This window comes from Mixophyes fleayi, chromosome 10, assembly GCF_038048845.1.
Source record: "Mixophyes fleayi isolate aMixFle1 chromosome 10, aMixFle1.hap1, whole genome shotgun sequence".
Lineage (NCBI taxonomy): Eukaryota > Metazoa > Chordata > Amphibia > Anura > Limnodynastidae > Mixophyes > Mixophyes fleayi.
The window spans coordinates 40,918,230-40,945,242 of NC_134411.1; the positions used below are offsets into that span (position 1 = coordinate 40,918,230).

Here is a 27,013-nt window from a genome sequence, read left to right on the forward strand (position 1 = left end):
CCCTATAAAGTGAAGAGAAGCTAATGTTGGCGTAGGGTTGGAATATATAGAAGGGGAGTCCCAAACCTTCCAGTACAATAATGTAGAAAAAATAATCCCTTTGCACCAATAAATATGAGACAGTTTAATAAAACAAAACCAAAAAACATGCATGAAAATAAATGAATGAATATATGAAAATACAATCCACGTTGCAACCTGAATACAACATGTCAAAGGTATTCTCTTGCTGTCAAATTTTCTATTACAGACAAAAAATACCAGAAAAAAAACATAAAAGCAAATGGTATTATATTCTCTTGAAAAGGTGAGCAATGCCAGTTTATAAAATATACAAAGGCTGTAGATAACACAATAATACACAATGGTTGATATGTGTAGAAAGTGCATGTGCACCAACAGTTAAAAAATATGTCCAATATTTTGAATAATTTCATGTAGGAATGTCCCAGTTCATGAAGTAAGCAATGTCCGATATTAGGAATATTCCACTTGATACCTTAGATCGGCGGTTCCCAAACTGTGTGCCGCGGCTCCCAGGGGTGCTGTCACTACTACAGAGATGGATTGAAAGGTTAGTCCAATTTATTTAAATGCACGGGTGTAAAATAGACCACGTGTAGAAATCTAATGCTAATTACCCACTGGCGTAGTGTTGAATGCCAATGGTGCTGCATTGCAAACTTGCCTGCAATCAAAATGCATTGGTAAAGAGCACTTGTGGTGGTGGTAGGGGGTCATTCCTGCTTGTATTTATCATAGCATTGGATCCATCTATAAAAAAAAACGCACTCTATATGGCCAATAGCGTAACAAAGTCAAAAATCCTAAATAAAGTTGTTACTAAAACAAAATGTACAAAATGTTCTTCAGTATTATTGTCCTGAAGTTATACAATGGTTAGATGTTTATCTGTCTGGGCCATCCATCCATCCCCAATCAAGTGGGATGGTTTGTTTATCTTCTCTGCTCTAGAATTCAGTGACAAATGCAATAGGATGTAATATTTTCAAAACTGTGGTTGATTGAGTTCTGGGGTTCCAGCTACCCAAGACACACAAGATATTCCTGCTTATTAGTATGTGCTATACTGTAACAGTACATTATAATATGTGTTATGATATAATAAAATGCTACACTAGCTGGAACCTGGGGATGCCATCAACTGTAGTAATTATAACTGCTTACAGCCTGGACTCCGGAGTAGTGTAGAACCAGTAGGTGAAGTTGTCAGCACTTGATTTTGGTTATGATGTAATTCTGGCTATTAATGCCTAGTAAAACAAAATACTCCAGCGATAGGCTATAGTCACTAGTGGTTACTACATGTAGTTCTGTGACACCAGGAAAACCACAGGTTTCCAAGCCTGCTTTTGGGCCTCATTGGTTCTCCTTGACTTAATATGCTGCATTAACATGAGCTGATTCAGCCTACAAACCTGCTGGTTGACTTGAATCTAGGCTGTGGATATAAACTGATCAGCCACAACATTAAAACAACCTGCCTAATATTGTTTATCGTGCCGCCAGAACAGCTCTGACCTGTCTAGGCATGGACGCCAAAAGACTTTCACTGTCAGTAGACTTTCACGTCATTGCGCCCTCCATCACTTTTAATTGAAAGCGGCAATGGCGAGTTAAGTGTTTAAACACTTAACCTGCGGGGTCCTGACATTGCCGCTATAAATTAAAAGTGATAGAGGGCGCAATGACGTGAAAGTGATGTGACACCTGACTAGTCAGAATAACTTGCGGTTAGCATCCTTCTGCGATCGCAGATCTACAGCATCAGTATGGAGGTAATATTTATTATTATTATTTAAATCGTTTTTTCACAGATTGACAAGTGAGGCTATTAGGACGAACGCACTTAAAGGGCGACAGGGTTTGTAACAAGGTGAATGATAACCTGGTGTGTTTTAACATGGGGTGGGGACCGACCAATGGGGGCCATGTGGGAGGGACCTTGATAGAATATAGCAGGATGTACTTCCTGCTTTACTTCACTTGCAGCACGAGATCCAGAGGGAGACCCAGCAGCGAGGAAAACGGATAAGTCCCTTTTTGTGGTTTATTCTTTGTTTTATTGTGTTCTTTTGCCCATTTCCAATTGCCTTTAACGTTCCCCCTACCGTTATATTTTAAATCCAGCCTTATTCTTTTCCCCTTGTCCTTACCTGCCTCACATTCGGCCTGCCCCCTCTCTCCCTTCAGCCCCTCATTCTCCGTTCCCGCTGTCACCCCCTCCCTCAGTTTGCCATTAGTTTCTTTCCCTCCAGCCTCCAGCATAATGCCCCGTCCCAAGAGAAATGCTCCTCGCCCGGCACGCCTCAGGTCCCCCTCTCCCACCCCCTCCCGCCGCCATCTTACAGCCTCAGCCTCAGCCTCTTCCCTCCAAACCCCCGCCCTCACTCCAGACATGCCGCTAAGCGGCGATTATGCACGGCCCCCCCTGGGATCCTCTCCGGGGCACTTCCCAGCATTTCGCGCCACTAGGCGCAGCGGCGCCCCCTCCCCTCTCCCCCCGGCCGGTTCGCGCATGCGCAGAACGCGCGCTCCATCGCGCCCGGCCGGATCCAGCAGCGCAGCCAGTCTAGATGACATGGCTGCAGGGGCAGCCAGCGTTGCTGTTAGGGAGCTTAGCGGGCAGCCTCAGCGGTCCCAGCAAGTAGCTGTCACCCCCCCCTCCCCAGGCTAACACATCAGGTGCCATTTCAGCCAGCCCCGTTGAGGATAGGAGCCATTCACATTTTAGATTATGCCCCATCACCCCTCCTGTGGCAGCCCAGGGCTTCAGGTCACGAGGTCATAACCCTCCAGCACCCCACCAATTGCATTTCCCTCCCAGCCCATTCCTGCCCCATAGTAGTGGTGGATCAGCATGGGGGTCACAACATGGCAGAGGTCAAGAGTTCAGCATGTCCCAAGGTCATACCTCGGGTCACGGGGAATACCGGCACCATGCGGGTGGGTGGGATACACTTCCTGCCAGGGCCTCAATGGATTTCAGAGAACGGTCCGAGGCGCCTGTATGGCCCTCTTTACGCCGGCAACGCCTGTCACCTCCAGCGTCTCGCCCATACACGTCACGAAGGGTCTCTTCCCCGGGGAACGTGGCGGGTGGGTTCACCCATGGGGGTCACGGGGTCAGGTCTGATAATATTATAGTCGAGTATCACCACTCCAGCGGCGGTAATTTAAGTCCAGGGCCTCTCCCCCTAGGGGGGCGGGCTACCTCCGGGTTTAGCGATCGGATGCGGGAGGAATTTTCTACGTTCCCTAGCCCTGACCATTTAGCGGCTCCTAACCCGTTTAACGTAGATAGAGACATCAACGCGGCGCGGCGGCGCTTGGACTATTTGCCCAGATCTCGGCTGACTGTTCCCATTCCCGTTTCAGAGACTACAGTTACAAATCCGGAGACGAGGGTCGGTCGGAACGATCGTTCGGGGTCCGAGTCTCGTGACATGAGGTCGGCAGGGACCAGGGAGGATGCGGTCCGGGACACGTCTGGAGGACAGGTCGCGGCAACTGCACTCGGGGAGACGTCTGTCGGTGCTGGGAATACTGCTCTTGTCGGTGAGTCCATTTCCGTTAAAACACATAAATCACACTTGTTGGCATCACCTGTCTTATCTACCAGCAGTGGGTCCTCCGGCTCGGGGGACAGGCCCAGAAAATTAATTAAGTTGTTAGAAACAGAATTGTTAGGAAAACGGAGTAAGCACACACCCCAATTAGGAGACACAGACCAACCAGCGGCTCGTAGCGAATTGGAGCAGGTAGAATCCCTGGAAATTACACACGGCATAAGGCCTAGCATACGGGATAGAATTAGGAGGGGTAAGTACGTGGATATGTACGCGTTAACCGGCGAAGATAGGAAGGCGCTGGCGGCCGCCTGTGAGAGGTCGGGAATGGGGGAGGAGAAATACAGATCCTTCTCTAGATGGGTTAATGCCTTCTCCATTTTCGCTACAATATATGTAGAGACCCGTCCCAACGAACAAGCGGAGGTATGGAGGTATATGCACCTTATTAGTGGGATGTACGTAAAGGACGGCCCGGTAATTTGGAGGGCATATGACGAGCTTTTCAGAAAACGGATGAGTGGGCGTGAGAGACTTCCTCTGGGATCGAAGGACATTGACACCTGGCTGGAGTTAATGAGGCCCAGCAGTCAGTCTGCAGAGGGTAGCTCTGTCAGGCGGTTTCAAGGGCCGGGGAGGACGCAGAATGTCCTCCCCCCAAAAGGAAGGTGTTATGACTTCAATGCAGGGTCCTGTCAAAGAGGCTCAGCCTGCAGATTTAGACACAGTTGCACGTCATGTAACGGCCATCACCCTGCCAACGAATGCGCAAAGGCCCGCGGAAGTGGGGGACGGGGAAGAGGCTCTGGCTCAGCTCTGCCGAGTCAAGGGGCCGTCGCCAATTGATTTGGTTGAGCTGGATAAGTGGCTAGGGTGGTTTGAGGATAAGGTGACTGGGTCCCTTCTCCATGACGGCTTTCATTTTGGCTTTAAACTCCCGGTCCAAGGTAGCGTTTCCTCAGCAGCTCCGGTTAATCTGAAATCGGCGCTCGCTTTCCCAGAAGTATTAGACGAAAAAATAGGGAAGGAGGTTGGTTTGGGTCGCATGATTGGCCCGTTCCGACTTCCTCCTATTCCCAATCTGATTTTGTCCCCAGTAGGGGTAGTTCCCAAAAAAGCAGTAGGAAAGTTTAGATTGATCCAGCACTTGTCTCATCCTGCCGGTAAATCCGTGAATGACGCAATTGACGTGAATCTCAGTTCTGTCAGTTATCAGTCATTCGAATCGGCCCTAGCGCTGGTCCAGGAATGCGGCAGGGGCTCCTTGTTGGCCAAAGTGGATATCGAATCGGCGTTCAGATTGCTGCCCCTTCACCCTGAGTCGTATCAATTCATGGGTTTCCGGCATCGTGGTGAATACTACATCGATCGCTGCCTGCCCATGGGTTGTTCGATCTCATGCGCACTGTTCGAGAAATTTAGCGGTTTCTTGCATTGGTGCATTCAGGCCGGGACAGGGTGTCGGTGGATCGCGCATTATCTTGACGACTTCCTGGTTATCGGGCCGCCTGGTACCACGGTTTGTCGAGATACGCTTTTTTCCACGGAGGCCTTGTTTAGGGTGTTAGGCGTTCCCATCGCAGCAGACAAGACGGAGGGCCCAACTACATGTCTCTCATTCCTTGGGATCGAGATTGACACGCTAGCAGGGATCTGCAGGCTTCCAGCAGACAAGGTTACAAAGATGTATGAGGCTATCACAGAAGTGCTAGGGGCAAACGTTAGTTCCCTGAGGTTGATACAGTCCCTGTTAGGGCGGTTCAACTTTGCCTGCCGTGTAATCCCCATGGGGAGGGTTTTCTGTAGGAAGCTCCAAAGAGCCACAGCAGGTAGGAGTAGGCCACATGCAGTCATACAACTATCCAAGGTGGTTAGGGAGGATCTTCAGATATGGCTCATTTTTCTTAGGGGTTTTAATGGCAAGCGTATTTGGCCGTCACCTCCAGTAACAAACGGGGAAATTAACTTGTTCACGGACGCTGCTGGGGCGTCCGGCTTTGGGGCTTATCTGGATGGACACTGGTGTGCGGATAGATGGCCCGATGATTGGCACAGGGATGGGACCACCAGGAACTTGTTGGTTCTTGAATTATTCCCGATTGTGGTGGCAATTGAATTGTGGGCACCCGTTTTGCGGGGTAGGCACATAGTTTTTTGGTGTGACAATTTGGGGGTGGTCCAGTCCATCAACAAGCAGAGTGCATCGGCCTACCAGGCAATATTGCTCTTGCGGCACCTAGTGTTGCGCTGTTTGCAGAATGACATTTCATTCAGGGCGAGGCATGTTCCGGGGGTGCAGAATAGCCTAGCAGATGCGTTGTCTCGATTCCACTGGGACAGGTTTCGCAGCCTTGCTCCTCACGCAGACTGTGTTGGTACCCCGTGTCCCCCTTGTGTTTGGCAGATCATCAAGCCGGCATAAGAGGCCTCGCGGAACAAGCGGTAGCTCCCTCCACCCTGAGATCCTATCAGGCGTCATGGAGACGGTGGTCGTTGTTCAGCAGGCAGAAAGAGCAATCCGAGGCAGGTCAGAGAGATGCTATGCTAGCCTTTATGTGGGACAGATATTCCGAAGGTGATTCTAAGACCTCTATGGCAGCTACCCTGGCTGGTATATCATTTATGGCCAAGCTGCAGGGTTACCCGGACGTTACCAAACATTTTTTAATTAATAAGGCCTTGAAGGGTTGGGGGAGAGTCCGCCCTTCTCATAGCGATGCTCGTTTACCAATTACCCTTAACATCTTGGAGGATTTGATACGGAGAGTGGGTTTGGTTACCTCGGACGAATACGAGAAGCTTTTATTTAGTTTGGCTTTTTCCATGGCCTTCTTTGGGGCTTTTCGCATTTCGGAGCTGGTAGCTAGGTCCAGAGGGCATCAAGAGTCTGGGTTGAGAGCAGAACATGTCAGTCTGGGTGAAGGGACCTTTGCCTGCAAAATAGTTAGATCTAAGACTGATCAGAGCGGGAAGGGCTCGTGGGTGCAGTTAGCTCCTCAACAGCTTCAGCATATCTGCCCGTTTAGGCTGGCGTCACAGTTTATGAGTAGGAGACCCCAGGCCAACTTGTTTCTGTGTCACAGTAATAGCATTCCGCTGACTAAATATCAATTTGCGACCATTTTAAAGCGGACCTTACAGTCTCTTAATTTAAACAGCAACCTATACGGGACGCACTCATTTAGGATCGGGGCAGCTACATCTGCCGCCTTGGCGGGATCTTCTAACGAAGCTATAAAAGCTTTGGGCCGCTGGAAGTCCACGGCTTACCAGTCTTATGTGAGAATTGACAAAGTTATTGATTGAATGTTGTGTTGTTTAACCAATTTGTTTTGATTTCGCAGTTTTTCTTTTCACACTTTCCTTCTCGCCTGAGCCTTCAAACCATCCCATCCCACTTCCCTTACCCATCCCATCTTCCCCTCCACTTGGTGGGCTACCCTGGGCTTTTCCGCTCGCCGCTTTAACGCGGGGGCGCGAAGGGATTTTCACCCGGGTTTCCCTGGGCGTAAGTCCTGATTAGTGGTGTGCAGCCGGGGTTTTTCCGGGTGTTGTTTACCTTCGCCTGGGTGGTCTGCTCCCTGTTTGTGTCTACCTTCCCTTACCCCCCCTTCGTGTTACGTTTTTCCTGTTACAAGCACTTATCCTTCTCATACCTGTATACCACGCCTGTCTGTCTGCCCAATTCAATGATTTCATGCTAACATGGCTTCTCTGATTTCAGGTGATGGTGTTAGAACTAAGACGGTGTGGATCATCGGTCATTCGTTTGTTTTTTGGGCCGCTGGCCATCCCAGGTCAAAAAGTATCCCGGATAATTGGGACACGGTGATTAGATGGTGGGGCAAAAGAGGTTTAGGCTGGCAGGACCTTATTCCGTGGTTGATTAGGCTCATAAAACAACAAGGCCCACCGGACGTTCTGGTTGTACATGCGGGAGGTAACGATTTAGGTAAGGGTAAATCATTAGATCTCATCGTTAAAATCAGAGAGGACCTGCGTCAAATACACGAGGCGTGGCCAGATATCATTATTGGTTGGTCAGCTCTCATTCCCCGATTAGTATGGAGGACAGCCATTCCTATAAAAAAGATGACGGCTATGGTTAGGAAGCTAAATAGTGCCATCCGGAAAATAGTACGGTCCATGGGGGGTATAGTCATAGACCACCCGGGCTTAGGGGTAGAGGCACCACATCTTTTTAGACGGGACGGCGTCCATCTTAATGAAGAGGGTATGGGTTTCTTTATAGACAGGATTTACGGGGGAGTGGAGGCGTGTTTCGGTTAGTTGGTGGCGGGCTGCGGCGTCTGTAGGGCGCAGCGGGGTAGGAAGGCACTGCGTTCAGCGGCTGATTAGTGGGCGCACTGGTAGTTGGTCGTAGGTCACTGCCCCCTTTGATGTAACAGTAACTCCTTTTGGTCCTTCGGTGAGGAGGGTCCCTGTCCGGCTCGGTGAGGGAGGGCAGCGTGAGTTGTAAGGGGCAGTCACTCTGACGCCAACTCAGCGCTATGTATGTAGGGATTTGTTCCCCCGTGTTTTTGCGGACTTACGGCGGTTTGCGCCAGTCCTTTAAGTAATCGTGTGTGATCAGCTCGTGAGCTGTCCCGCAGTGCTCTTTCTCCGCCACCATAGGTTAGTTAATATAAAATCCTTATAATAAAATTCCTGCCAAGTTTAATAACTTATTCAGGTCTCTGTGTCTTTATTTGCATGCTATGGTGTTAAGTTAAGGTTAATGTGAAGTTTGTGGTAACATACACAGTGAGCCCTTTATGACAAGTGAGGCTATTAGGACGAACGCACTTAAAGGGCGACAGGGTTTGTAACAAGGTGAATGATAACCTGGTGTGTTTTAACATGGGGTGGGGACCGACCAATGGGGGCCATGTGGGAGGGACCTTGATAGAATATAGCAGGATGTACTTCCTGCTTTACTTCACTTGCAGCACGAGATCCCACCCACCCATCCCTCAAGTTACTCCAGGGTTTTTTGTCAATGGTGGGGTAGGAAGGCACTGCGTTCAGCGGCTGATTAGTGGGCGCACTGGTAGTTGGTCGTAGGTCACTGCCCCCTTTGATGTAACAGTAACTCCTTTTGGTCCTTCGGTGAGGAGGGTCCCTGTCCGGCTCGGTGAGGGAGGGCAGCGTGAGTTGTAAGGGGCAGTCACTCTGACGCCAACTCAGCGCTATGTATGTAGGGATTTGTTCCCCCGTGTTTTTGCGGACTTACGGCGGTTTGCGCCAGTCCTTTAAGTAATCGTGTGTGATCAGCTCGTGAGCTGTCCCGCAGTGCTCTTTCTCCGCCACCATAGGTTAGTTAATATAAAATCCTTATAATAAAATTCCTGCCAAGTTTAATAACTTATTCAGGTCTCTGTGTCTTTATTTGCATGCTATGGTGTTAAGTTAAGGTTAATGTGAAGTTTGTGGTAACATACACAGTGAGCCCTTTATCGGATTTTAAATGGAGGAATCCTCGGTGTCGGGAATTATCTGCACCCAGTGCCGTAACTAGCCATTTTAGTGCCCTGGGCGAGATAGGGAACCGGCGCCCCCCATCTAAGTGGGAGTGTCAATCATCGTGTAGGCGTGGTCAACCTACTGTGGGGGCATGGCTAGCGCTTTACAAGTTCTAGACTGCACTGAAACCCTCTCCCTCTCCATTCTTCACGGTCTGGCTTTGTAAGGATCTTTATGTAATAAGTCACCATAGAATCAAAGTACTTTAAATGCAGCTATCACATGCTAGCTGTATAAAAAATGAATTGGTTATTGAAATAAAACTCACTGAAACAAATTAAAACATAAATGTAACGGTACCATCTGTATCACACGTCCCCTTCATCCCACTGTGCCCTCCATCACAGTTTCTCCTTTATCACATCGTGCCATGGAGCCGCCATCTTTATCACATTGTGCCCCCTTATCACCATCACACGAAATGAATAATATATATATATATATATATATATATATATATATATATATATACACATATATACACACACACGCATACAATATAAAGAGCCTCCTAGTGTCCCCCATACCTTAGAGAGCATTCCTGTGACCTCCATACAATACAGAGAGCATTCCTGTGATCACAATACTATACAGAGAGCATTCCTATGACCGCCATACTATACAGAGAGCATTCCTGTGACCGCCATACTATACAGAGAGCATTCCTATGATTACAATACTATACAGAGAGCATTCCTATGACCGCCATTTAATACAGAGCATTCTTGTGACTGCAATACAGATAAATACCTCACCTGAAATTAATAGACCCCACCATTAAATTAAAAAGCCCCATCAATAAATTGACCCACCAGCCCCCCACAAATAAAATAGTACTCATTAAATAATTAGCCCCCACCTAAACGTCACCATTAAATTAATAGCCTACCTCCCACCCATGTACTAAGACACCCAACCTCCCTACCCACATATCACATATTATATTAATACATCCCCCCTTTTCTCACACATTATGGCAGCATACCCCCCCTTCCCCCATAAAGCATAGCAGTATCCCCCCCTCCATAATAGCAAGATGCAGCACACATTCCTCCCCTCCATAATAGCAGCACACCCCCCTCCCTCAATAATAGCAGCTTAAATGCCCCCCCTCCCCTCCCTCCATAATAGCACTTCACACCCCCCCCCTCCCTCCATAATAGCAGCTCACATCCCCCCCTCCATAATAGCAGCTTACATGACCCCCTCCATAATAGCAGCTCACATGCCCCCCTCCCCTCCCTCCATAATAGCAGCTCACATGCATCCCCCCTCCATAATAGCAGCTCACATGCATCCCTCCCTCCATAATAGCAGCTCACATGCCCCCCTCCCTCCCTCCATAATAGCAGCTTACACCCCCCCTCCCTCCATAATAGCAGCTTACATCCCCCCTCCCTCCATAATAGCAACACACATCCCCTTTCCCCTGCTTTGAAGCTTACCTTTGTTGTCTTTATTCCTGACCAGCCGTCGCTGCCTGGCTCCTCTCTGCTTCTCTGCTCCTCTGCTGCCTAGCAACGTCATGACATCAGACGCTGAGGCAGAGGGCAGAGTTCAGAAGGGGGTGGAGCCGGGTGCCAGCCGCCATTTTGGATGCGCCGAGCGGCCGGCAGTCTGAATCTGAGGTCTGTTTCATTTTATTTTTTTTCACTCCTCACACAGAGGCAGGTGCGTGCGGCCACTGCGCCCCCCTTGGGACTGCGCCCTGGGCGGCGGCACCGCCCGCACCGGCCTCGTTACGGCTCTGTCTGCACCGTTAAAGCGTACCCAACCCCAACAGGGTACTGCACCCTTCAATACTACAAGCTGGCATGCTAATCTCCAAAGCACAACAGGTTGTGGTCACATCCCAATAAATAAATATATGTGTGTGTATGTATATATGTATGTGACCACGTACAACATACAGCACTCACTCATCAGAAGATGTAGACCTTCCACACTGTTCACCAAACAAGAACAATCCCTGTCTACTTCTATGTTATCATAGGAGTAATGACCATCTCTCATTGTAGTCCCCCCCTTTCTAATTGTCTTTCTTTTGGTACAGATTAGGTACTTTCATTGCTTTCAGAATTCTTTTTCTTTATGTAAAATGTTAAGGTCATGCATTATATTGTTTTCAGATTACATATATTTGTGAATTGTGTAGGAAGTGGCTAGGTCAGGCATGATGGTTGAAATACAGGTGCAGAATTGTTGGAGTCTTAAAAGTCATAAAGTCCTTATAAAGAGAAGTACAGTGTCCAATTACCTATATTAAATACCCTCCCCGGTTTAACTTGGGAGCCCCTCTTCTGGGACTTACATCTTTTGTTTGGTGTTTTAAGTGGTCTGGAGTCTATTCAGAGTGAATGAGAAAAACTGTGCTGTATCTCAGCTGTCAGCAGCAAAATTGTTTCAGGGTTTTTGTTTATTTCAGTGATGGGGGTGAGTATTGGGCAACTTGGCAGGGTCCTAGAGCAGAAGCCCCATGAATCCATTAGTTGGAAGAAGGTGGCTGGGGATAAAATTGTATTGGAGATTGGAGTTCCTTAATGCCTTCATGAACTTAAGTAAAGAGGATTAATCGTTTGGTTACAAACTGAGTTGATTGTATCTACTATTTTAATTACACACCCATATACCGTAAAAGTTCAGAAAATAAGATGATAAACAATTCCCACTATATCAAGCACATGGTGGAAAGAGAAATAAACTCTTCTAATCAAATAGGAACATCACAAATCACAAACCCATCCACGGGATCAGCATATACAAAAACCTAGTTTTAAAATATAAAACAAACTTAGTGTAATAATCTTTTAAAAATAATTTATGACAGTTTTACTAGTAACATATACAAGATAAGAAATCCCATCTGGGCAGTGAGCCGGGAAGCATGCTAGTTAGACAGCACCAGTGTGAGTTGTACGAGTAGGTATATTGCTTTTTTTTTTATTAAACTCATTTTTAGTAATCCTGGTATACAGTACTTAGACTCTACTCTCATGATCCGTAATTGGAGCAATTAGCATTGTTGCCTAACAATGATTCAAGAGTTAGATTCAGGCCAGGGACCTATTTGTGTGAAGTTTGTATGTTCTTTTTGTGTGGGTTTCCTCCCACAGTCCAAAAATAATTGGGTCTGTTGGTAGGTTTGAAACAACTTATATCTTCTCTGCTTCATTCCTCTCTTTCGACATATTATTTTCCTCAGTCAGACACTATTATACCAGATATGTATCCCTAAATGCAATAAGCAAGTTCTCCCACAAATAGGGATGTGTGTATGATATGATATTGTTATAGGATTAAAGGACAAATGTATACGATACTTTAGCCAAACCCAGCTAAATCCTATAACATAACCAAAGCTATCTTTGTCTTCTCCATGCAGCATGTCCTCCATCTTGTCTCTGCAATGGGGCATATACTCCATCTTGTAACTCTATCCTTGTCTTTGTCTTCTCTGCCATGTGGCTTCTTCCTTCATCTTTACCTTTGTATTCTCCATGACGCATGTCCCCTGTCTTGTCTCTGCCATGCAGCATATCCTCCATCTTGTAACTCTATCTTTGTCTTTGTCCTCTCTTTCATGCGGTATGTTCTCCATCTTGTCTCTTCCATGCGGCATGTCCTTATCTTGTAATAATGTGGTTGTCTACGTAACCTCTCGTGTGCTCGCATTCCCCTCTCTCTCTCTCGTGCACTCCCCTTTCTCTCACGTGCACTCCCCTCTCTCTCATGCACGCACCTCTCTCTCTCTCTTTCTCTCGTACATGTCCCTCCCTCACTTTCATACTTAATTAACGTATACATTGACACACCGAGAGGAACTACTGATATTTCACTTGCATACATTAGTTCTGTTTTAGCTCACTTTTCCACACTCATATAAACCTACATACATGTACACATATAGTAAACAAATCCTGGAACTCAGGGTTAGATTGGGAACTTAAAGTGGCCCTGGATAAATTCTTAAATTGTCCTTGTGGGTGGAACCAAACCAACTGTAGGTGGGGCCAACACAAAAGTAGGTGTGATTTAAAGTTACTGGAATTTGGTTGTAGCAACATTTAAGAACACCTGGATGTGATTACTTAAGACACAGTGGGTCATCTCTAAGGCAATGCAGGGAAAGAGCTGCCAATACTGTGCTATAAAAATACATGAATCCTTTTGCATGATCCGTGACTGGTTTATGACTCTGTGTTCATACTTCTTTAGTTGCCTACTAACATATCCTTTCAATATTCCCTTCATAGAAACATATCTGACTTTGATTAATAAGTATAACTATTACGAGACATGTCAATACAATCGTATTTAATCAGTCTGCCAGATCAGCAAATGAGCCCCTCACGCACACATGCATCTTCCCCTGACATCATGAGATGCAAACTACCAGTCAAATCTCTTTTTATATATAATATATAAATATGTGTACTGTGTGTTGGAAAAAAATGCATTGAAAACAATCCTTATAATAAATGGCTGCCCAGGTGCGATCACCTCAAAGGTGAAATGCTTTAAGCGTCTGCAAGAAAACACTTATTTTGAAACAATTGTGTTTGAGCCCTTAATATGCCCTGGTTTTGAGGGTGTTTGAATTAATAACAGTGCAGGGAAGGTTGGCAGACAATGACATAAGTGAAAAGGAGAGCTATTCCAAGGGTTTGTAATGTGGTGATATAGTTAGTCCAAAGGAGGAAAGATTAATGATATTGTCAGTGCAATGGGTGCTGGTCATATGTTCAACAAAGTGATCTGAGAATGGGATCCAGGGCCGGATTTACCGCTAGGCAAACTAGGCACATGCCTAGGGCCTAGCGGGTCTCGGGGGGCCCAGCAGGGGACACAGGAGCAATTTAAAAAAAATATAATTCGGCCCCTCCCCCGACTCACGGGGGTGCCGCGAGTCGGGGGAGGGGGGTCTGGTGCTCCACGAGCATTGGTGGTCAGTGGTTAGCAACAGGCAGCCAATCGCTAGGCTGCCTGTTGCTGTGCAGCAGACAGGAAGCAGGATGTCTTCACTTCCTGTCTGCTGATCTGAGGAGCGACGCTGGCCAGCACTACTCAACTACAGGTAAGTGAGGGGGAACCTGCCCTGCATATCTATAGGGATGGGGGGGGAACCTGCCCTGCATATCTATAGGGAGGGGGGGGAACTGCACTGCATATCTATAGAGTGGGAGGGGGGGGAACCTGCCCTGCATATCTATAGGGAGGGGGGGAACCTGCCCTGCATATCTATAGTGAGGGGGGGGAACTGCCCTGCATATCTATAGAGTGGGAGGGGGGGGAACCTGCCCTGCATATCTATAGGGAGGGGGGGAACCTGCCCTGCATATCTATAGTGAGGGGGGGGAACTGCCCTGCATATCTATAGAGTGGGAGGGGGGGGAACCTGCCCTGCATATCTATAGGGAGGGGGGGGAACCTGCCCTGCATATCTATAGGGAGGGGGGGAACCTGCCCTGCATATCTATAGGGAGGGGGGGGGAACTGCCCTGCATATCTATAGAGTGGGAGGGGGGGCTGCCATGAAAATCTATAGGGAGGGAGAGAGGTTGATATGTGTGAAGGAGGGCAGAGGAGGGGGGCTGATATATGTGACTGGGGGAGTTTTGATGTGACGGGGGGATAGCTACCGAGTGGAGGTAAGGAAAATAGCTGCAGGGGGGATGGATTCAGGGTGGGAGGTAAGGAAAATGGCTGTAGGGGGGGTGGTTAAGGAAAATGGTTGCAGGGGTTATTTAAAAAATAGAGCAGCTTTGGAGGGCATAATCTCATGATTGTGTGGTGGTCACATGGATGCTCTCTGTGGTCTCAGCAATCACTAGAATACTAAATATTAGTGAGATGGGGCTGGTAGAGGTTTGTATTTGATTGACCACAAATATTTAGATATTGCTTATATATGCCTGTACAATGGGGTACTTTTAGCTGGCCATAATGGGGTGTTTTGTTTTAACTAAAGGGCCTAATCATTCAGGGTTTGTTAACATTTTGCATTATAATAAATTTTTGCTTTTTCAAAACAGGACGCCAACTTACCAGAAGCCAGCGAGAGGATAACAAAATTGCAAGAGAGAAGAGCAAGAACAGGTAAGAGACAATGGCACAATCTGTCTAAATTTAAATGCTGGAGAATACACCTGAACATTCATATTCAGGAGTGTTCCTATACACATATATATTCGGGGGGGGGGGGGGCGCTGCGGCCGTATTAGCCTAGGGCTGCCAGAACCCTTAATCAGGCCCCGTGTGTGTGTGTGGCCACTGTCTGTGTGTATTATGTGTGTGTGAGGGGCCACTGTGTGCGTGTATTATGTGTGCGTGTATTATGTGTGCATGTATGATGTGTGTGTGTGTGTGTGTGAGGGGCCACTGCGTGCGTGTATTATGTGTGCATGTATGATGTGTGTGTGTGTGTGAGGGGCCACTGCGTGCGTGTATTATGTGTGTGTGTGTGTGAGGGGCCACTGTGTGCATGTATTATTATGTGTATTATGTGTGTGTGAGGGGCCACTGCGTGCTTGTATTATGTGTGTGTGAGGGGCCACTGTGTGTGTGATGGGGGGGCCCAAACCTATATCTTGCCTAGGGCCCCATGAGGTGTAAATCAGGCTCTGATGGGATCGGGTAGAAGGCAAGCAATGGGATCAATGTAAGAACCAGTAAAGTATCGCCAGAGCTGGAATAAGGATCTGTGGGTCTGAGGCACCCAAGACAGGGGGGGTTATCATTTTAGATATATTTTATACAAATACACATGCAAAACTATGAGCACTTCTGTTCGGTGTACGCAGCTCTGCCTTCACAAGTAGTACAGTGTGAAGCATGGGCAGGACGGTGGCGAAGTGGTTAGCACTTCTGCCGCACCGCACTGGGGTCATGAGTTTGATTTCCGACCATGGTCTCATCTGTGAGAAGTTTGTATGTTCTCCCCATGTTTGCGTGGGTTTCTTCCGGGTGCTCTGGTTTCCTCCCACACTCCAAAAACATACTGGTAGGTTAATTGGCTGCTACAAAATTGACCGTAGTCTGTGTCTCTCTGTCTGTCTGTGTGTGTGTGTCTGTGTGTGTGTGTGTCTCTCTCTCTCTCGGTGTGTGTGTATGTTAGGGAATTTAGACTGTAAGCTCCAATGGGGCAGGGAGTGATGTGGGTGAGTTCTCTGTACAGCGCTGCGGAATTAGTGGTGCTATATAAATTGATGATGATGACATACCTCTAAACTGTCCTTGTAGTCCCGAATAAGTGGGACAGTCACCCAAATTCAGAACTGCACAACCAGATTCCTGTTCTCTTCTTCCTGTTCTTGTCACTTTCACTACCTGTGACTGCTAGTGTCTTTAGATCAGTTGCTGCTTGTCTGGATCCCCCCTCCCTATAGTGATGTATAGGCAGCCCCCTCACTATAGTGTTATATAAGCAGCCCACCCTCCCTATAGTGTTATATCAGCAGCCCACCCTCCCTATAGTGTTGTATAGGCAGCCCCGTCACTATAGTGTTGTATAGGCAGACCCCTCACTATAGTGTTGTATAGGCAGCCCCCTCACTTACATTTAGTTACGCTGGCCGGCGTCGCTCCTCGGTTTACGCAGGAAGTGAAGTGAGACTTCCTGTCTGCTGTACAGCTCTGTGGGAGCCCATACATAGCTGCCTGTTACTGTCCACTGACCAATAGTGGCTTTGATCATTCTTGCTCGCCTGCACCCAAACCCTGGCCTACCAGTAACTTCCCAGTAAGTCCTGTGCACAATCCGCTCCTGCTGATACTTATATACCTAAGAAATGAATAAAAATATACCACGTTAACTTGGTAACAGAAAGGGATAGCACATTACTGGAGACAAACTGGAAACTCACTTAGTGGTAGTATTGTATGATCCTTTTACCTGTTGAATCACATCATATTATGTGAATTTTATGCAAGGATTTATAGGTACTATTTATAACTCAGTCATCCGTGTAGTAAAATAATTTGATATAGATTTTATATATATATATATATATATATATATATATATATATATAGTTTTTGGAGGTTGCATAGAGATGCAATTTAATACCAACAAAGATGTCATAGGTAACATGGGTAACACATAGTTAGATATTGGCGAAAAGGTCAGGAGATGTCATGGGTAACAAAATATTAGATAGACAGAAAGAGCTGAGTCATGGGTATTGATTGGTTTAATATTGACAGAAATGCCTGAGATGTGTTATTAACATATTTACCACGTCATTACACCCTCAGTACTAACAGAATAGCAGGTTCTGAAGAAAATGGCACAATAAGTAGCACCTGCTTCAGGGTCAAAATAGCTACCCTTTTACATATATTTATTTATTAGTAACTAGCAAACTGAAGTTGAACAATTGAGCACAGGTTTCCTGCGGTACCCAACCAATGGTCAAAACTCTTGTAATGGCCTGCAGCTCAATTCACTAGACTCTAGCTGCTTGCATGTTAGCAAGTGAATAATACTTTTCAACGTCCTCCTCAGTGATTGGCTTTCCGACCATGTGTGGGTGAGGTATGTATGTTCCAGTTCATTTCTATACCATATCTATGGCTGCACAGTGGCCTAGTGGTTAGCACTTCTGCTTCACAGCACTGGGATCATGAGTTTGATTCCCGACCATGGCCTTTTCATATATATGTATGTTCTCCCTGTGTTTGTGTGGGTTTCCTCCCACACTCCAAAAACATACTGGTAGGTTAATTGGCTGCTAACAAAATTAACCCTAGTCTCTCTGTGTATGTTAGGAAATTTAGACTGTAAGCTCCAATTGGGCAGGCACTGATGTGAATGTGTTCTCTGTAGAGTTAGTGGTGTTATATAGATAACTGATAAAGATATCTAAAATGGTAGCTTATCCCTAATGGAGTCCCTGTCATGTAATAAAAAATGTGGGCCATACCAACGCAATTAGTGACGTTTCAACACCTGGGCATTCACACACAACAATTGTTGCAAAAATAAGCTTTTGCAGACATTACATAAAGCTGGAGAGGCAATCATTGTTCCTTTACTATAGAGTTTCCATTTTGAATTTCAAAGATTCTGTGTTCTATATATTTGGTCAATACTGAGTCCTACAAGGTCCCATTTGGAAGAAAAGACAGGTGGGCAAATCCAATCCTTCACCAAGTGTAGGAAGCCCAACTTTGCCTACAGAAAGGTGGAGATTCTGCTGGAGTTTGTGGTGGAGAGGCAGCTCCATACAAGCCAGCAGCTATCCGTCCCAGCGAAGCACCTCATCTGGAAGGACATAACAGAGCGGGTCAATGCTGTGGCTCCTGTTCAGAAATCTGAGGTCAAAAAAGAGTAAGTGAACACAAATGTTTTTCAAGTATATTATGCTCAGAATACATTACCAAAATGACAACCTTCTTTCAATATAGTCATACTCACAAATTATGGGCAAGACATGGGAATAAAACGAAAACCTTTTCTAATATAACAATTTAGATGTTAGCAAGATTATATTGCAACCGGTTTTAAGCTTAAAAAACTGTTTATGGGTGTGTGTTTATTTTCCCTTGGAGTCCGTCCTTAGATCTCAGTCCTCTGGAGTGGTCAGCCTTGGCCTGTATTGATGACCAACTGGTGCAGGGCATGGGGTGGATAGATACTGGCAAGAACCCTCCTCCAACCACACAACAATCTCCTCCATGTAAATTTCCTATCAAAATACATGCATTAACTATTTTAATGACTGTAATGTTGTGACTAATTACATTTTAACACCCCCACCAACAATAGGAATGTTATCATGAAGGAGTACACTTGAAATTGTACAAAAATTATATTTTTCTGGGATTCAGTATTTCATTTCTTACTAGAAGTGCCAAAATAATGTATTCCTCAGCACCAAAGTTACACCTTATTTGTGGGTTCAGTAATGCATTGTATGTTGCCAAATGACTCACCTCAGTCTCTGCCCCATTGGGGCTTACAGTCTAAATTCCCTAAGATACACACACACACACACACACACACACACACACACACACAGACTAGGGTGAATTAGTTAGCAGCCAATTAACCTACCGGTATGTTTTGGAGTGTGGGAGGAAACTGGAGCACCTGGAGGAAACCCACGCAAACACGGGGAGAACATACAAACTCCTCACAGATAAGGCTTTGGTCGGGAATTGCACTCATGACCCCTGTGCTGTAAGGCTGAAGTGCTAACCACTTAGCCACCATGCTGCCCTATTTCTCAGACTGCCCTCCATGTATTCCTGTCTAGCCTCACTCTCACATTTATCAGAAGTTGATAAACTTTCCTATAGAGGCAATTGTATCAGGTTACAGATCAATAGAGCATTCATAGGATTTATGACATGGTAAAATGTCATAGTTTGGAGTTACATGAGGGTAAACTCTGGGTAACAGTAGGTATAACATGGAAGGGTTGAGTTAAACAGTTTTGAAGACTATATTACCTCAATGTGGTTATCTCACTGATCTGCCAAGCAGTCCATGTTATATTTACATAACTGGAAAAATGCCTTCATTAATTCTCCATCTTGTCAGTGTGTAGATTACCTACAGGAGTCAAAAAAGAAATCCCACTATATGTCAACGGTCTATTTACCCAAGGCTAAAATTGGAAAGGGGAAACAAAATACCTAAAGTCTTAGTAAAATCACAATCTCCAGAGTTTCCTGAAGGACCACAGTCTAGGAATACAAAATACATTAACAAAATCAAGTTCCCAACATGCCTGAGCTCAACTGATATAGATGCTCAATTCAATTTTGGAGAAGGTACCTAGAATGGTTTCTCCAAGCCCATCTAGATGCTGGTAAGGCATATGCCTAAGTTTTTATGGCACAACTGCTACATATATATATATATATATATATATATATATAGTCCGGTAGAGCTTTTTCAGTATAGGATCTTCTGAGGATTCTGTGGTTTAAGCTGGAAGAGAGTTATAGCTGGAATGAATGGAAGTACAGGATCCTCTATCTAAGTCTGCAGACCAATTTTATTGGTGAGTTGCATGGTATTTTCCAAAGATTCTGCAAAAAGATAGAAGAACATTGAATCACAATCATACATGGTGCAGTACCATCTATAACATTGATATCTTCCACAATAGACCACTCTATAAGAAGTATGCGTACCAGAAAAAATAATAATACAGGCTTATCTGTGTAGTGGTGATCTTCTAGTAACGGAGTGGATCTCACAACAGTAGTAGTAGGTGTCAGATTCTTTTACATGGATGCCAATAAAACAGAAATAATCGCACAATAGTGTGCTATCTTCAAGTATAGAGATTTCACCATGATATCCAATTAGTATATGCGTACCAGAAGAATGAATAATAAGAGCGTGTCTCAGTGATCTTATCCAGATGTTTGTAGAATAAAAATCAGTACATGATGTATTAAAAATAAAAATTTAATAGACCATAATAAAAGTATAAGGTTTAGATGCTTAATATAAAACATATATTGCCAAAGCAGTATGTGGACATATTTAACAACCAAGCATATATGACATGCCTCAAATATCAAAAAAAAGACTGGAGACAATATTATGTCAGAACTTCCAATTAGCGTTGGTTACAAAAATACATAGACCCTGTAAATCAAGTGTATATGTAAATGAGTGCTATAAATATAGGGTTCAAAAACCAATCTCAGACCCTCCAGCTGGCACAAGTATATAAGCTCCTCAGTCTGGAGACAGGATGATGTCAGACCCTCCAGCCAGCGTTAGTTACCGGTGTACATACACCTTATAGTCAAATGTATTTCAAAGAACAATAGCCATGTATTTGGGGATTTTAAGATATTACAAGATCCTCCAGCCGGCATAAATATCAAAGTACTTCTCAACGCCTCGTCTCTGTGTATTTAGCGAGACTTCATCAGGATAAAAAATAATAATTGTGATCAGTGTTACCTTTTCCGTGTATTTATGGAGCCATCATCGAGTATTTCCGATGGCGGTGTAGCGCTCCCAATTCGCATGTGTGAATCACGAATGTTCGTGTAAAAACTTTATTTCAAATTTTAACAAAAAGGTCAGAGGCGTTTCTCGCCATCTAGTGCTCAGTGTTTAAACTACATTAGATACTAATATCAAAAGGGGTTTTATCACTATCTAGTGTCCATTATTTGGTACAATAATAAAATAAATAGATAAAGTGACTTTGGTGCTAAATGGAGGTGGATATTCTAGTGCCATAAAAGGTGGTAATGCTATTAACATATTGACATTCAAAGCTTAGCTTATATATAGCTAAATACATATCAATTTCTGGATACAACAAAAAAAACATTTTTAAATGATCAGTATATGGTACATTCCTAAAAAAATATATATATAAAAAATATATAAAATATATATAAAAAAATATATAAAAGTCATAAGCAAGTTATAAGAATGGGGCAATTTCATAATTTTCGTTCAGTCCACTAGGGCATAAGGTGCCGGGTTGGAAAATCCAGAACATCTCTCTCTGTCCCAGCCTTTTTTGGAGGACACCCCCCTAGATCCTAAAGATACTTTTTCAATGGCAATACATTTAATTTGCTTGTGATCCGAATTATGTTTCAGGTTGAAGTGTTGTGACACCGTATGGCTCTCAGCCTTTTGTTTTATATTTCTAATATGTTCTTGGATCCTCAATTTTAAAGTTCTTTTGGTTTTGCCAACATATTTCTTTCCACAAGTGCACTCCATCAAGTATATAACCGACGAAGTGTTACAATTTATTAGTCCTTTTATTTCAGAAATCCGAGTGCGCTCATCTCTAATCCTTAGTAATTGCAATTATGTTGTTATATTTCAAAATATTCTGAATGCTAGTCCCTATTTCACTCAGAATATATTCATACTGTTGCTGTTTTTCTATAGCCCTTAACCTACTTCCACTCTTGGACTGAGCAGACGTGCTCTGTGAGCTCCCTGCTGAGGCCCGGTATCCACGATCACCCTGGGCTACAAAATCATCAGGGGGTGCCATTGAAGTCATTCTTACCTCCTCTGAAGTCCTCATCACTGCTTCGTAATTCCTCTGCTGCTGCTGCGGATCCATTCAGGCAACTAGGTACTGTCTTCAGCCTTGTCCTGCCTTCCATTGGGGCCATGAGGTCCCCAATCACGCTGAACCGATGGACCCTGCTGCATCTTCATCTACGCTGAATCTGTAAGCGTGTCTGCAGAACGCAGCTTCAGTCACTTCTTGTTCTCTATCCCGGTTGTCATCTACTTCAGCCCACTGCTCCAGCCTAGCCCCCTGCTCTCCTGGCTGCTTCCTCTGATTTTCCCCAGAGTTTTCCTGGCTTTGCTCTCTTACTGCCTTCCGGCCACATGCGGAGCTGCTGCAGCAACGGCTGATGCTTACTCTGCTGCCTCCTCTGCATGACAATCCTCCACTACTCTACTGGGGCCCATGGCTTTGGGCCTAGTCTCCCGCTGTTTCCTGCCATATCCTCTTTCTTCGACTTCAGTTCGGCAGCTATGTTCTTCGGAGCTTGAACTCTGGATGCCTTTCTCCACTGTCCTCCAATTTAGCCCCGAATGACTCTCCATTTGACCCCATGCTCCTGCACTCCTCTCCGGATATTCACCACACCCCTCTCCACCAGACCCCTAGATTCTCTCCGGTTGCCTCTAGCCCATTTGCCATTCCACAGTCTCACAGATCCCAAGATCCATCTGCAATAAACTGCCCTCTATTCACGATTTCTTCATCGCCAAAGCTCTTAACCTCCTTGCCCTCACCGAAATGTAGTTCTCCTCTTCTGACACAGCTTCCCCTGCTGCTCTTTCCTATGGGGGCCTTTCCTTCTCCCACACCGTCAGGCTGGCAAGCATCCTGTGGTTGGTGTGGGCTTCCTTCTTTCCCCTATGTATAGCTTCAGTGTCATCCCTCCTTAGCTTTCCCTTACATTCTCCTCCTTTGAGGTCCACTCCATCCGCCTCTTCAATGGTTTTCATCTCCATGTCACAGTCATATACCGCTTCCCTCTTGACCCCACTTACCTATTCCTTGCTAACTTTGCAGCTTGGCTTCCCCTCTATCTTTCGTCTGACCTCCCTCCATTATCCTGGGCGACTTCAATATCCCCATGGATAACTTCACTGACCCAGGGTCCATTAAATGGCTTGTTCTTTCCTCTTCTTTTGGCCACTCACAATGGACCTCCTCCATTATCCACCGTCTTGGCCATGTTTTGACCATGTCTTTACCCACCTTTCTTTGCACTCTCTGTCTTTGACACATCTCCATTCCCCCTCCCTGACCATCATCTCATCTTTCTGCCTCTGATGGTGTCTCTACATTCTTCTCCTCTAAAATCAATGCCATTAGAACCGAAATCTCTTCCTCCCTCAATTCTCATCCCCTTCGTTGCCCTCCAACCTTCATCCCATGTTCTCCTTCCTCCCCACCTCGAGTGAGGAAGTCTATTCTTTACTTCGATCCTTTACCCTTTCCAACTGTACTCTTGATTCTATTCCCTCCCACCTCCTCAGATACCTCTCGCCCACTATCTGTTCCCACCTAGTCCATCTCTTTAATATATCCTGGTCATCTGGAATTTTACCCTCCTCCTTCAAAGATGCTATAGTCTGGCCTATTCTAAAAAAAACAAATTTTGATCCCTTGATCTCTCCACCCTATCCAACTACTGCACTCTCTCCTCTCTTTCCTCTATAAACTACTTGAACGTCTAGTCTACAGCCGTCTCCTTAACCACCTCACCAACAATTCCCTCCTTGACCCCTCCACTGAAACCGCCCTAGTTAAAGTTGCTAATGAACGTTTATCTGCCAAATCCAAAGGTCACTACTCCCTTCTCATCCACCTCGACCTTTCTGCAGCCTTCGACACAGTTGATCACCTTCTCCTATTTGACACCCTTTGCTCCTTTGGCCTTTCTGACACTGTCCTCTCTTGATTCACTTCTTATCTGTCTAAACGCTCCTTCTCTGTCTCTTTCTCTGGCTCCCCTTCCCCACTGCTCAGCGTCCTTGGCCCTCTGCATTTTTCTTTGTACACCTTTTCACTGGGTGATCTTATCAGCTCCTTCGGCCTCCAGTACCACCTCTATGCTGATGACACCCAGATCTACCTCTCTTCATCAGTCCTTTTCCCTTCCATCCTAAACAAGTTATCCTGCTGCTTCCCTGTCATTTCTTCCTGGATGTCCCAACATTTCCTTAAACTCAATATGGATAAATCCGAACTCATTATCTTCCCCCCTCTAGAGACTCCTCCCTACCCCATTGGTCCTACCATCATCTTCTCTTCACTCCAATTTTCGTTATCTAGGGGTCACCCTTGACTTCCCCTCTCACGTAGAATCCCTTGCCCAATCCTGCCGGTTCCACCTCCGCAATATATCCCTTATCAGACCCTTCCTCTCTACTGATGCCACTAAGTCTCTCATCCACTCTCAGTATCTCCTGCCTGGATTATTGCAACCTTCTTCTCACTGGCTTCACCCGCTCCCTTCCCACTCTACTTTAGTCCTTAATGAACACTGCAGCCCAAGTTATCTTTCTTTCCCACCGATCCTCATCTGCCTCCCCTCTCTGTCAATCTCTACACTGGCTCCCCCTCCGCTTCAAAGTCCTCTTCAAACTCTTTACTCTCACCTACAAAGCCCTCTCTAATGCCGCTGCTCCTTATCTCTCCAACCTCATCTCCACTCATACTCCCTCTCACCCTTTACGGACTTATAACGACCGCTGCCTCACATCCCATCTGGTCAACACCTCTCACTCCCGCATTCAAGATTTCTCCTGTGCTGCCCCCCTTCTCTCGAACGATCTAGCCTTTTCTATCAGGCTCTTCCCCAACCTGCCTCACTTCAAAAGCTACCTCAAAACCCATCTATTTAGATTAGCTTATCCTTCTTCCATCGAACACTGCCCTCCTCTAACCTTCTTCACTTCCCTTACTCTACCTCCCCCTCACTCTTCCTCCCTCGTTCCTATTTGTACTCATCTCTTTCCCTAGAGTTCTTGTCCCCACACTATCTTCCCTCTCTGTGTCTCTGGGCAGTCTCCCTCACCCCCTTAGATTGTAAGCTCCGTTAAGATGGGCCCTCCATCCTTATGCCCTCTTCTCCTGATTACCTATGCCCCTGCCCCCCCCTCTTTTCTCATTTTTGTCACTTGTCTGCTGCTGCTGTCTCTTCTCTTCTCCCTTGCCTCTGCTTCTCCAAATCCTGCTAGTGGTAGCCACACTTTTGGACTCCTTTCTTCAGTCCATTCCCACTCTTTCTTTGCTCTGGTAGTCACTCTTACCTCTTTGCCTTTGCACCTGCTATCTGCTGTGTTTGTAATTTTTGTACCTCTTGTACTTATTGCACCTTGTAATGCTTGTATGCTGTGTACTGCTACCCTGTACTCTTCTCCCTCGCTTCTATATATGGTGATATGGACCCTTTGTGGCGCCTCATAAATAAACGATATTAATAATAAAATTATAATGACCACTTACAAATAAGTATTTAGTTAAAATGAATACATGCCATACCAAACATTTAACAACAAACATATGTAATATTTACCTCTTTTTCAGGAGTGGGCAACTTGCCATGTGTTGTGTCATGGCATGTAATATTATTATTATTGAATGCCGAGGGGAAGATACCAGTGAAGGGGGAGATGATAAAGAGGTGAGCAAGGTGACAACAGGCATTGTAAGAGAGGGAGTGGAGGAACTTGGAGGGGACAGGATCGAGAGGACAGGTTGTAGAGGAAAAGGAGGAGAGAAGAAAGAGGATCTCAGGCTCAGTTACAGGAGGGTAGGAGCCAAGGGTGGCAGAGTTAGTGATAGAGAGGAAAAGTGGAGGGGGGGGGCAAGCCTGAGGAGAACAGATATAATTGTGGATGAAGCCAATTTTGTCATTGATGAAGGTAGCAAAGTCAAGAGCGGTGATGGATGATGGAGGAGGAGGTGGGGGAAAACACAGTAGAGAATTAATGGTAGCAAAGAGACATCTGGGTTTAGTGGACATGGAGAAGATGAAGGACGTGAAATAGATTTATTTGGCTGTAGAGGGCAGAATAGTAGTAAGAAAGGAAGAATTCAAAGGTGGATGAAGTCAGCAATAGAGCTGGAATTCCTCTATTGGCGTTCAGAGGAGCTGGACCACTTTTGGAGAAGACGAGTAAGAGAGGAGTGCCAGGGTGGGCAACGTGCCATGTGTTGTATCAGTGCAGGTAATATTTTATTATTATTAATATTTTCAGGGGTGGGCAACTCGCCATGTATTGTGTCATTGCATGTAATATTTACCTGTTTTTCAGGGGAGGAAAACTAGGCATGTGTTGTGTCAATATCAGCCAGTGCAGCGCCCTCCTCACATGCCACACCTGCACACCAGCGTTACCTTCACTTGTCCCCCGCTCCATTATGTATTCCCATGTCTCCTCCATTATGTTTCCTCGTCACTTCCCCTCCATTATCTACCCTCATGATGCATTTTAAGCGTTTGTGGGGTGCCAATATAACAGATAATTACAAACCTATATCAGAGCAAGTACTTCAGTTGTATAAATGGTTAAAATGCTGTAGGGAGTGGTGTGTGTATGTATGTAAAGGGATAACATGCCATAGGGTCCACTAGCGGATCCAGAGGGGGGGTTATTGGGACATGCAGTAGCCAGGCAGCATCCTCCACCCGCCTCTCTGCCACCAGGCACCTGAACCTAGTGTGTTATTGTGCGGCCGCAGGCAGCTCGCTCTGCTAGGGGTGAAAGGGGGACATTTGCCCTTCAAAGTGATGGCACACTCCCCTAAGGAAATGTATTGATCTGCCTCAGGTAGGGATTGGTGTGTGTGTGTGTCCTATGTAAAGGGTTAATATATTGTGGGAATTGGTCTGTGCCCTCTCGGCTCAAGGCACCCCAT

At 45.6% G+C, this 27,013-nt stretch overlaps 1 protein-coding gene and 1 long non-coding RNA gene across 3 annotated transcripts; one reads left to right on the plus strand and one right to left on the minus strand.

Annotated features, from left to right (window-relative positions):
- Positions 1-294: 294 nt before the first annotated feature.
- Positions 295-19,929, minus strand: LOC142104081 (uncharacterized). 2 transcript variants are annotated; one of them, XR_012679509.1, is made up of 3 exons: positions 19,566-19,923; positions 642-774; positions 295-554 (listed from the first exon to the last, which is right to left on the minus strand). It is a non-coding gene; the product is annotated as an uncharacterized LOC142104081 (long non-coding RNA). The 2 variants fall into 2 exon arrangements; XR_012679508.1 differs by having other exon boundaries at positions 533-774; positions 19,566-19,802; positions 19,894-19,929.
- LOC142104076 (uncharacterized) lies at positions 3,396-8,278 on the plus strand. Its single transcript, XM_075188536.1, has 2 exons — positions 3,396-3,579; positions 5,995-8,278. Exons 1-2 carry the CDS (start codon positions 3,468-3,470, stop codon positions 6,894-6,896), a joined length of 1,014 nt encoding a protein of 337 aa, XP_075044637.1. The 5' UTR covers positions 3,396-3,467; the 3' UTR covers positions 6,897-8,278.
- Positions 19,930-27,013: the final 7,084 nt, after the last annotated feature.